The sequence below is a fragment of the Trichechus manatus genome, unplaced genomic scaffold (genome assembly GCF_000243295.1).
Source record: "Trichechus manatus latirostris isolate Lorelei unplaced genomic scaffold, TriManLat1.0 scaffold00004, whole genome shotgun sequence".
NCBI lineage: Eukaryota > Metazoa > Chordata > Mammalia > Sirenia > Trichechidae > Trichechus > Trichechus manatus.
The window spans coordinates 21,312,410-21,324,518 of record NW_004443940.1 but is presented as its reverse complement, the minus strand read 5'-3'; the positions used below and the strand labels follow the sequence as shown (position 1 = coordinate 21,324,518).

The 12,109-nt window shown below is 41.4% G+C and overlaps 1 protein-coding gene across 1 annotated transcript in view; it reads right to left on the bottom strand.

The window, feature by feature from the left end:
• Nucleotides 1–12,109, bottom strand: part of TMEM255B (transmembrane protein 255B) — a 109,844-nt gene that overhangs the window by 43,262 nt on the left and 54,473 nt on the right. The window contains exon 3 of the mRNA XM_012555709.1: nt 9,687–9,776. Coding sequence (XP_012411163.1) covers nt 9,687–9,776 — 90 coding nt within the window. The remainder of the gene's footprint in view (nt 1–9,686; nt 9,777–12,109) is intronic.

The following is a 12,109-nucleotide window of genomic DNA, read 5'->3' as shown; positions in this document are numbered from 1 at the left end:
AAGATAGAGGGTTAATATGTTGTGGGGTTTTTAACCAATGTCATAAAACAACATGTGTACTACTGTTTCATGAGAAACTATTTGTTCTGTAAGCCTTCACGTGAAGTAAAGTAAAGTAAAGTAAAATAAAAAAATAAAAAAAAAATTTAGTCAAGGGATGGGAAATCAGACTTGGATAAAAGGATATGTTTTCTGTTTTCTGTTCCAATCAAGCAGAGTATCAAGAATCATGATGGCAAATATCAGTCAAGGACTCACAGTTCAAATACCTCCACCCCTTCCCCAGCCAAAAAAAAAGTTTGGGACAAAGTGTATACAATTTCCTGAAAAGCACAACAAATATAAACATAGTCAACAAATGCAAAATATCTAGAAGGAAAATCGTAGTGTAGTCCTGACCTTAATTGCCCAATTTGGTTAGGCCCTTAGCCAGGACTCTGTCCTGGTCACGAACTTCTGCCATTGTCTGGCTTGGTCCTTTCTCAGGCAGCCCACAGCCCACATTGACCTGGTTATTTGTCAATAGTCAATTTGCAGAGTGATCCATCCCTCTGGCCCGTGGCTGCAGGTCCATCTTTATAGAATCAACTTCCCACAGCCACCCCAGAGGACTCCCCCATGAATGTTCAGCTGCTATTTTTTCTGTGTTGCTCTTTTTTCCCCCAAATTTAATGGCAATGGCTCAATCCCATGCAATGTATTCATGTAGGGGGGAGAGTTGCCTCCGTGCCACAGCCGGTCCAGTCCATACCTGCAGCCTTCTCCAGGGGCCTCACTGTGAGGGCAGGCCAGCCTCTGACCCTCAGGAGCCTGTGGTGGGAGAAAGCTCCTGAGGCTGCATGCTTTCTGGAAAGCTTGTCCCCCAAATGCCCACTTTTCTTGTGGGTCTCCTACTGTACACCAAATGGTCCCTGGGGAAGACCTCACAGCGAATTTTAAAACTAACTGCATATCATCTGTAACATGGGGTTAACTTTGGTTTGTGGATTTAACAAACTCTTGATTTTGGATTTCACGTGGCCCCCATTTTTGTTTTTTAAGAAAAGGAATTCAGCACGCCCATGCTCTTCCACCACTGCTACCACCTCATTCAATCAAGCCACCATCACCCCTGCCTGGACTTCTGCAACAGCTTCCACATTTGCCCCCACATAGCAGCCAGAGAGCATTTTGTAAAATGTAAATCAGATCACACCACTCCAGTAGTTTCTTCTCCCCTTTGAACAAAATCTAAACTCCTTAGCAGAGCCTACAAGACCTGCAAGATCTGGCCCTGGCTCCCTCCCTGCCTTTATCTCATGCCACACTCCCCTTGCTCACTTATTACAATCACATTGGCTTTCTTTGAGTTTCTCAACCCTCCCAAGCTTGTTCCTGCCTCAGGGCGTTTGTACAGGCTGCTCCCTGTACTCGGGATACTTATCCCCAGATAGTCATCCAAATCCCCACCCAATGTCATTTCCTTGGAAAGAGCTTCCCTGACCAACCCACCTGCGACAGTAACCCCCGTGTAGCTCCCCATCCTCTTCCTTGCTCCAATTTTTTCCTAGCATTTATCACTACCTAATTTTTATATCATATATTGTGTTGAAGTCTCCAAGATCATCCCCAGGTTTGATGATTTGCTAGAAAGACTCACAGGACTCAGCATATGGTTGTACGTATGACTATCATTCACTACAGCGAAATGATACAGATCCAAATCAGAAAAGGGAAAAGGTACATGGGGCAAAGGCTGGGAGAAACCAGGCACGAGCTTCCAAGAGTCACAGAGGACATGATTAATTCCTTCAGCAACAAGTTGTGACAATATGTTGTCTACCAGGGAAGCTTGTTAGAGATTCAGTGCCCAGGGTTTTAATTGGAGGCTGGTTACGTAGGTAACCTCTGTCTAGCACATACCAAAACTCGAAACTCCCATAAGGAAAGCAGGTGTTAAGTATAAAGCATACTGTCTGCAAAAACAGTTTAGGCATAGTAAGACCTTCTTATCAGAGGATGGCAGGAATCCTCCAAAAATCCAAGTAAGTAAAATTTCTAAGGATAGCAGTCTCAGGCTTGCTATGTTAACTCTTTTCCATACAATATTATATTATTATATTCTAACATATTAGTATTTGCTTTCTTGTTTATTTTTTGGTCTCCCTAGCCAGAATGTAGACTTCATGAGGATGGGGACTTTGCTTTGCTCACCACTGTATTCTCTGCACCTGGGAAACTGCCTAGCCCATTTGTAGCCGTTAAATAAACATTTGTTGAATGAATGAATGAATGAATGCAGTAGCAGCCTGGCCTTACTTGTCTCATGGCCTGCTGTACATCAGACATTCTGCATTTTTGTAGGCCCAAGGTCAGATCAGCCATGTAGATTAAATATAGATGCAAATAATACTTTTTCCTATTTATGCCATTCACAATAATATAGTTACGAAGTTCACACTTACTTTATTTTCAGAGTCCTTTTTTACTCCTCAAATTTTTCTTTCAACAGGCTCTTTGGTAAAAATATAACCCAGCTGTGAATCAGCTTCGCTCTTTCATAACTTCAATAAAACATATACTTTCATCTCGGCTACTTTAATTAACAATGAAATCTTTAAATTCATAAACGACAAAGATTTCCACTATTACTCTGGAAATCTAAGAGCTAAATAAATCTGCTCCATGGCCCGTTAAGGCATCATTTGCAGAAGAAAAAAAAAATACCAGGCATTGGATTTTTTTTAAATACCCTTTTTTTGTTTGTTTGTTTGTTTCCTGATTAGCTGCAGGAAACTTTAATATCTTCCATCTTCTTCTCCTCGACCACACTGGGATAGTCACAGAATCGTTCACAGCCAGAATCACAGAGAAACAAACATCTAACGCAATATTTATGTTGAGATACACTAGACAGCAACCGAAGCAATTATCTGATTAATCTGATCCACAGATGGCCAGCTGGCCAAAAATGTCAGACCCAAGCAACAGAACTTCCATTATTTCTCCTTGGTCTAGTCTCTATGACACCAAAACAATTCGTGAAGTAAAATAATACCGGTTAAAAAAAAAAAACGAGGTCACTGAGTGAAAACAAAAGGTCAAATAGCTGTTTGAGGTGTGTATGTATGTGTGTGTATGTTTAGCAACTTGTAGTTAAATAACTGAATTTCTCACGTGTCAAGCTGTTGCTGTGCCATTTTACAGACACATTCTTTATGCTGGGCAGACATCAGCATGCAGCTGTTCCTGTGAGGAGACTTCGTGGCCAAGAAGTGGCTACAGGCCTGAGTGGATCCTAACATTAACTCAGTACTGGAGTCTTTACTTCTATTTTAAAAATTACAATATTAACAAGCGTGTAAGTTTCCTGAGGCTGCCTTAACAAAGTACTGCAAAGTGGGTGGCTTATAAGAACAGACATTACTGTCTCACTGTTCTGGGGGCTAGTGGTACAAATTCAGGGTGTCAGCAGGACCATGTTCTCCCTGGAGGCTCCAGGGGAAGACCCTTCCTTGTCTCTCCCAGCTTCTGGTGGCCCCAGGCGTTCCTTGACTTGCAGCTGCATCTTCACTTGACCATCCTTACTCTGTCTGTTGCTGTGTCTCTTCTCCTCTTTTATAAAGGCACCACTCAGATTAGATTAGGACCCAGCCTACTGGTATAACTCATGGTGTGGTTGCTCTTAGTTGCTGTCCACTCGATTCAGACTCATGGCGACCCCGTGTATGCAGGGTAGAACTGCTCCATAGGATTTTCAAGGCTGTGACTTTTTGGAAGCAGATTGCCAGACCTGTCTTTCGAGGCACCTCTAAGTAGGTTCGAACAGTTAATCTTTTGGCTAATAGTTGAGCACTGAACTGTTTGTGCCACCCAGGGACTCCTTAACCTCAAGTTATTAACTGACAACATCTTCCTATTTCCAAACAAGGTTACGCTCACAGGTCTCAGGGATTAGGACTTCAACATATTTTTGGGGGGTGGGGGGCACAATTAAATCCATAACAATATTTACTAAGCACCTAGTTTGAGCCAAGAACTAGGCTAAGTGTTCGGCATATATTATCTAGTCAAATCTTTACAACAATCCAGGGTCTAGGTATCATGATCCCTATTTCAGAGAGGAGAAAACTGAAGCGCAGAGAAGTCAGATGTCCAAGGTGCCATGACTGATCTGTGCCAGAGCTAGGGAAGGAACTCAGGCGGTCTGAGTCCACAGTCCTTGCTCTCAATCACTACAGGATGTGAGATCAAGATTCCATCTGACTAGTAGATGGCTGAAAGAGTTCTGGAAATGGCTGTTACTAAGTGTAATGACAAAGACTAAAAAAATAGCACACTGGATTCAGAGGCGTCTCCTTGCTTGGAAATTGCCTTTTACAGTTCGTTCTTAATGGCTGCAGTAGGAATGCTGTAGTCATCACTTTGCGGGTCTGCTGGGGCTACAGGGGTAAAATCACTCCTGTGTGGGGACAGTAGGAGCACTGAAGGGTGAGGTCATTTTCACTGTCAAGCAGGGATGAGTAAGTCCCTCTCTGATCAGAAATCAAGGGGCAGGGGGACTGGGAACTCTTTCTCTTAGCTTTGACCCTGTCTTGGTTACCCAGTGCTGCCATAACACAAATACTATAAGTGGGTGGCTACAAGTCCAAATTCAGGATGTGGCTCTAGGGGGAGGTCCTTCTTTGTCTATTTCAGCTTCTAATAGCTGCCATCAATCCTTGGCATTCCTGGGATTCTAGATGTGTCTGTCTTCATTGTCTGTCTTCTCCCCTTTGTTTGTGTGTCTGTGTCTATCCTACTCTTTTTATAAGGCACTTCTAAGGGATTAGGTTTAGGACCCTCTCTACTCTATCTCATGAACATAACAAAAACCCTATTTCCAAATGGGGTTATACATACAGGCACAGGGGTTAAGTCTTCCACATTTCTTTTGGGGGGACACAAATCAATCTCTAACACACACCAAAGCCATCAAGGTGTCCAGCTCTCAAGGGGCAGACAGGTGTGACCTAAGAGGTATGAGCCCCAGACAAGTGTGGTAGTCCTTTGGAGCTAGAGGGCAGCCATTTCTCCTTCCTTGGGACAAGGTGTGTAGCAAAGGACCAACCATGTGAGTGCTGGGTGTGAGGTCACTGTGGCAGAATCACGAACCTGGACTTTGAAGACAGAATTTTTATGTCTTCAGGGGTTACTTCTGGTTTATTCTCCCTTGGATTTGTTATGTTTTAAAAATATTCTCATCTGTCACAGGTTTGTGGCCATGTCCTTGGGGACAGGGTAGCTGGCGAGGGATTGGCAAGGATAAGTTAATCCATGGAACAAATGAAACTCAGGAGGTGGTTTCCTTCCAGCATTTGGGCTTGACCATTTCAGAAATGAACCATCTTGAAAGAACTACATGGGAAATGACTACAGCTACACTTGGAGCCCTAGTGGCAAAGTAGTTAAGAGCTCAGGCTGCTACCCAACAGTTTGAATCCACCAGCTGTTCCTTGAAAACCCTATCGGGCAGTTCTACTCTGTCCAACAGGGTTGCTATGGGTCGGAATCGACTCAACAGCAATGGGTTTGGTTGCAGTTTTTTTTACACTTTTTGCACCACTGAAAGTACTGGAAAGCTGATCATTCCAACCCTAAAATGGGTGGTGTTTACCAAAGGACAAGTCATGGTAAATTGGGCAACCATGTTTCATTACCATTTCCAGCTCGTTAGTCATACGATGTATGCAAAATAATCCCTTACATGAACAGAGTTGTGTAGAGCTTTTAACTTTTCTATGCATAAAATGTGATACAAGCGCCACAACACACACACACACACACACACACACACACACACACACACACACACACACACACACACACACACACACACACACACACACACACACACATACTCCTCTGAAAAAGATTTGGCAGGTATTATTATTCTTATTTTGACCATGACACAATGAACCTGCCTATAGCACATAATATTAGCGGACTCAACTGCACCAAGACCCCTTACGTTGTCTGAGTCTGAAAAATATAAAAATAAAATCTACTAAACATGCATTCATATAAAGGTACAAAGGCAAAATCTTAATCAGATGCTCATCTCAATGGCTTTATGAAGCAAATGTTAATTGATTAAAAACCCTGACAAAAAAGCAAAAACCCTGCCTTGTACACTCAGCAAACCCCACAGGGTTAGGGCAAGGAGGGTATAATGATTAAAGGGTACTTGGAACCATAAAAGAAACCTTCACAGAGAAAAGGGTCTTTAAGCAATGGGGACAGTCTTCTCGGCAACACACAACAAAAGGCTACATGTTTACCATCTAAAGTCAAGAATTTCTCTTTCCCCACTCTGCCCTGCCACCTCCAAAAGTAACCAAAAACCAAACCCATTGCAATAGAGTGGATTCCAACTCATAGTGACTCTATAGAACAGGGTAGAACTGCCCCGTAGACTTTCCAAGGGGCGGCTGGTGGATTCAAACTGACAACCTTTTGGTTAGCAGCCAAGCTCTTAACTACTACCAGAAATCACCACTACCAGCTAAACAAAAATGGCAGTCATTCTTCTACAAAAAGCATTACCAAGGCATGAACTTTTCTGGAGAGTCCCACGTACACCATCTCTGGAATTGTGTGGGGTGAGGGGAATGGAACAGCAAAGTCAAGAGTGGAAAGACTATAGCCAGGGAGTTGTGCTTGCTGATGGGATCTGAATGGTCAGGGCAGATGGTCTCTACACTTTTAAAGAGGTAGGCAGAGAGGCTGGAAATTCTTTGCAGTTAATAGTCAAGTTAGAAGGACATACCAGTCCAACATGAGGCAGCCCCATCAGAGAATGACACAAAGCCTCAACTGCAAATGAGAAACAGGACCAGGAAGTATTTCTACCTTACTGTCTGTTAACCAAGGATGTCCCGAAATCACACTGTGGTTCTAACCTACCTTGTAGTTTGCTGTATGCATTGATAGCATAATTATATTTGTGCCTACACAGGATTAGAAAGTTGTTCACTCCCTTGTGGGGGTAGTTTATCTCAACTCATCCTGTGGTTTACTTTATGTTTCTTGGGCTAAAGATCCCTCTGGGTATTATGAAGAAAATGAAATGGGAGGACGCTGCAGACATTTGCAGTTTCTTTCATGAGGTCCAGGTTGGAGAGAGCGATAGGGGCCCAGTTCTTTTTTTTAATTGCACTTTAGATGAAGGTTTACAGAACAAATAGTTTCTCATTAAACAGTTAGTACACATTGTTTTATGACAATGGTTAACAATCCCATGACATGTCAACATTGTCCCTTCTCAACCTTGGGTTCCCTTTACCAGCTTTCCTGTCCCCTCCTGCATTCTAGTCCTTGTCCCTGGACTGTTGTGCCCCATTAGTCTCATTTTGGTTATGGGGCTGTCTAATCTTTGGCTGAATGGTGAACCTCGGGAGTGACTTCATTACTGAGCTAAAAGGGTGTCCAGGAGGAGGCCAGTTCTTAAACACATATTTCCAGCATGCCTATGCTCTACACAGCCAAGCAGCCCAACTATCTGCCTATTGGTGCAACTGAGATCAGAGACTGGGTTAATTCTCTTAGACCTTGCCAGGTCAAGGGTCTACGAGACAGGCCACTGTGGGAAGTATCTGACAAGCACAGAAGGTAATCTGGACATTTCTACAGAGGACAAGGAGAAAATTTTTACCTTTCTGCCCAATTTTAGATGGTGGAAGGAGCAGCCTGGACCAGCTACCCTCACAAACACTAACCAGCAATCTGGTGTCGGATCCAGCTACTCCTCCCAACAGGTGCTACTCCTTCCTATAGCCATTCACCATGATAACCTGGTCTCATCTGAGTATACCACTTGAGGTTCATCAGCAAAAAAAAGAAAAAAAGTGAGAAGTGGTGTCAGAAAGCAAGTTTTGACCTCACCATCACTGTATGTCTTTATTTAAGAGAAGAGCTAGGAGTATAAATATGATACACATCTGCATCTAGGCCCATAATTTCTGTGTAAGGCCGTGAAGCATCTATTAACGATTCTAGAAAAACATAATCATCAATTTACCGTCCATTTAGTTGTAACAGGCAACTAAGACAATGCCTTTAGCAATGAAAGCCAGTGGGGACCTCAAATAACAGAGACCCTTCAGCAAGCAGTTTTTAGATAAAATCTATATAATGTCTGCAGTCTCCAGTTTTTAAACAAAGTCCACATCAAGGTGTGATTGGTTTCACTGTCTCTGACTTTGATAGTTAAAGGCAATATTTGATAGATGGATGCAGAAAATAACATTGTACTATAATCAGGACCGGCTTATTTCAAAGGAAATAAGAGCTGATGATAAGTCAAACTGGTACGCTTTAGTGTTTATAATAGTTTTACTGTACAGCATTCTGATTATGTGAAATGCTTTTAAAGAAAGTTACACTAATAAAACACTCAAGTACTCTTTAATTTGCCTAGTTTATAGTCTGCGTAAGTTGAAACAGGAAGAACCATTTCCTGACATTATAGGAAAGCTCTTTTCAGCACAGAAAAAAAGGCTAGAAAAAATATCATGCATAATTTGACAAAGGATTTTAAATTTTGCCTTTGACTGGTGGCCCTGACTACTGATTTTAATATTTTTATAATGCCTATCATCACTGATCTAATGTTTATTTCACTTGGAACCTGTTCACTGTAATGCTAAAACAAACAAAAGCAGCATCCTGTACTTCTGTCCCAAGGCTGTGTGAAAGCCGTCATTTTAAGAGTATATGACTCCGAATTTAAGTTTCATTTAAATAGCTATTGATAAAATCTTATATTTCAGACTTCTAGCTTTTCAACATATAGGAGCCCTGGTGGCCTATGGGCCAGTTCTACTCTGTCTTACAGGGTTCTCCATGAGTTGGAATTGACTCGACAGCAATGGGTTTGGTTTGGTTTTCTGGTGGCACAGTGGTTAAGTGTTCAGCTGCTAACCAAAAGGTTGGTGGTTCAAACCCATCAGCCGCTCCACAGAAGGAAGATGAGGCAGTCTGCTTTCGTAAAGATTACTGCCTTGGAAACCCTGTGGGGCAGTTCTACTCTGTCCTATAGGGTCTCTGTGAGTTGGAATCAACCAGACAGCAATGAGTTTTTGGGGGGGCAGGGGTTAGCTTCAACATCATTAAATAAATATAAAAGGACTCTGACAAGCTACAGAGTCAAGCTAGAAAATTCCATCATATTTTAAGAAAGACATATTTAAACTATAAATACTTGGGAACTCATGAATCAGCGAATGTCTGGGGTATATTTTGTTAAGTTTAAAGACAGACCTAAGGACAGTTCCCTGAATGCATGTGGAGTTGCTGGACCAGAAAAGAAAGGATTAGCAGCTTCTCCCGAGTGTTTGGGAAGTTGAAGAATATTTTAACTGATCTCATGGTGTTGGTGTGTATCGTGTGTGTGTGCATGCATGTATGTATGTATGTATGTGTGTGTGTGTGTGTGTGTGTGTGTGTGTGTGTGGTGGGGAGGGGGCTACAATTGTGCAGGAATTGGAGAATGATAGAAGGCAAGACAATGGTTGGCAAACACAAGTGGAGAGAAGAATGGTAAAGGTCTCTGAGCTGAGTTCTGCAAATTGGAACTTTATTTTTTAATGTGGATTTTTTTTTTTAAATACAGGAAAGCAATTGTGAACAAAATTCAGATGGTAAAGCTGATTTAAAATGGTACTCACTATATGTCGAGCAGCAAAGACACCATCGACTATGGCACAACAGAAGGCCGCCACCACGCCAAAGCTGATAAACACAATTGCTGCCACCAGCTACAAGAAGACAGGAGAAAGGGGTGAGGGCTTCAACAACTTAACAAAAAGTTTTCCAAATACAAACCAATCCAAAGTTCCAAGTCAATGTTAGAAGTTTCTTTTCTAGAATTCTCACTTCTCAACCACCATCTTTTGTCTTCAATATTTTACAGCCCAGGACAGACCTAATCCTATTTCACAAGATATATATGAATACATTCTGGATGTAAAAGGCAAATAAGGAAGTATGTTTTAAATCTCCTTTCATTTCTTTTTGCACATACCTTCTCAGAAGTAACCCTAACTGCAGTTTGTTGTGTGTAATTATAGTATTTGTATCACGTACAACACACACACACACACACAACTGTGTGCTTGCTTATTGGTCTTTTTATTTCCAGTAATAGAACCATATTTTACGCACTGTTGTACAATCTGTTTTTCTCACTTAATGATCTGTCTTAGAGAACATTCCATTTCAGGACATACACAGCCAATCCCCTAGTGATAGGTATTAAAATTGTTTCCAATTTCTTGCTATTACAAACTTCGCTACAAAGACCCTAAATAGTTTCTATATAAAAATATTTGGGTTTCTGTATGAGGAGCCCTGGTGGCACAATTGCTAAATGCTCAGCTGCTAACCAAAAGGTTGGTAGTTCAAATCCTGTAGCCGCTCCATGGGAGAAAAGATCTGGCAATCTACTCCCATAAATATTAAAGCCTGGGAAACGCTATGGCAGAAGTTCTACTCTGTCACATGGGATCGCTATGAGTCAGGATCAACTCAGCAACACACACCACCACCACCACCAATTTCCATAGGATAGATTCCTAGAACATGTAAGAGCCAAATATTTTTACATAGGATATATTTAGGTACTTTGTACTTCAAAATTGTGAGAGAAATTTATATTGCCCTATAAAAAGGCTTTATCAATTTTTACTCCCATCAACAGTACAATGTCCATTTCCTTACATCCTGAAGAACACTTGATATTATTAATCTTTTTAAGCTTTGCCAAATTGGTGGGCCAAAAAAATGAAGTCTCATTGTTATTTTAATTTGTATTTCTCTAACTATTATTTTCTTATATTTATTGCCCATTTTTATAATATTTTTTATTAAACTTAAAAAAAAAAAAAAACCTTTCAGAGCTATCCTAGAAATCACTGCTTATCTGTTCATTGTCTTCCTACTGGGGTTGAGGACCATGGTCTTGGGGGACATCTAAGTCAACTGGCATAACATAGTTCATAAAGAAAATATTCTACATCCTACTTTGGTGAGTAGCGTCTGGGGTCTTAAAAGCTTGCAAGTAGCCATCTAAGATACCACTTTGGTCCCGTCCCATTCAGAGCAAAGGAGAATGAAGAAAATCAAAGACACAAGGGGCAGTTCTCCTCTGTCCTACAGGGTTATTCTGAGTCAGAATTGATTCCACGGCAATGGGTTTGGTTTTTTTGGTTTTTGGAGCACCCACTAGCGTTAGACACTGCAAATGTTGAACATACACTGCCTCTAATCAAAACTGGGTTTGCTGTTCACTCAAAAGAATGAGTGAATAAATGAATAAGTACGTACGTACATAAATATTTCAGGTAAAACATTGTATTCTACCCTAAATCCTGAAAACTGGTTAGGGGTCTCCACCCTCCATGAACTCCTCAAGGATGAAGAAGAGGTCATTCTCTCCCTTGTAGCCTCCAATCTTAGCACTGTGCGGGACACAGTGGGCGCTCATAAACATCAACTGAAAAATACAACTCATTGACTTTGTAGACCACTTGGTTACCATCCCAGTGGATTTTTAGTTCACCAGCTCAGTAGAAAGGTCCCAGAGACAAACATAATTTTTCTGTGGTAGCAGATGAAAAGGTCTGCAGATTCAATACCCTCTTTGAAAAGCAGGACATGGAAAAAGGCTGAATCTGATCCATCTAGTCCTTCTCAAGCCATAGCATCCAATTACAGACACAGGGCACTCATCAGGGGGCTACAAATTATACAAACTGATCTTGAAGCTGACCTTGAGCTGTCTTTCCTATTTCACATATGGTTCACTTATTTATGACTTACAATAGAAAAATCAAGAACCTTTTCCTCCTCAGGGGAACCAATTATGTGAAAAGATATATGTATTTTTATCAGCCACTCAACTTCACTCTTAAAATATTAAGGCCATCTTTTCACTGACATGATCAAAATATTCCTTTTCACTCTCCCCTGTACCAAGGTTGGAGGTGAGAAAGTTCTGTCCCAAGCTGCATATCCACCCATTATTTACAACCTTTGCAGCTGCTAGATTTGGTACAATTCTACGGGCATTAAAAGGTGTCACACTGGGTTC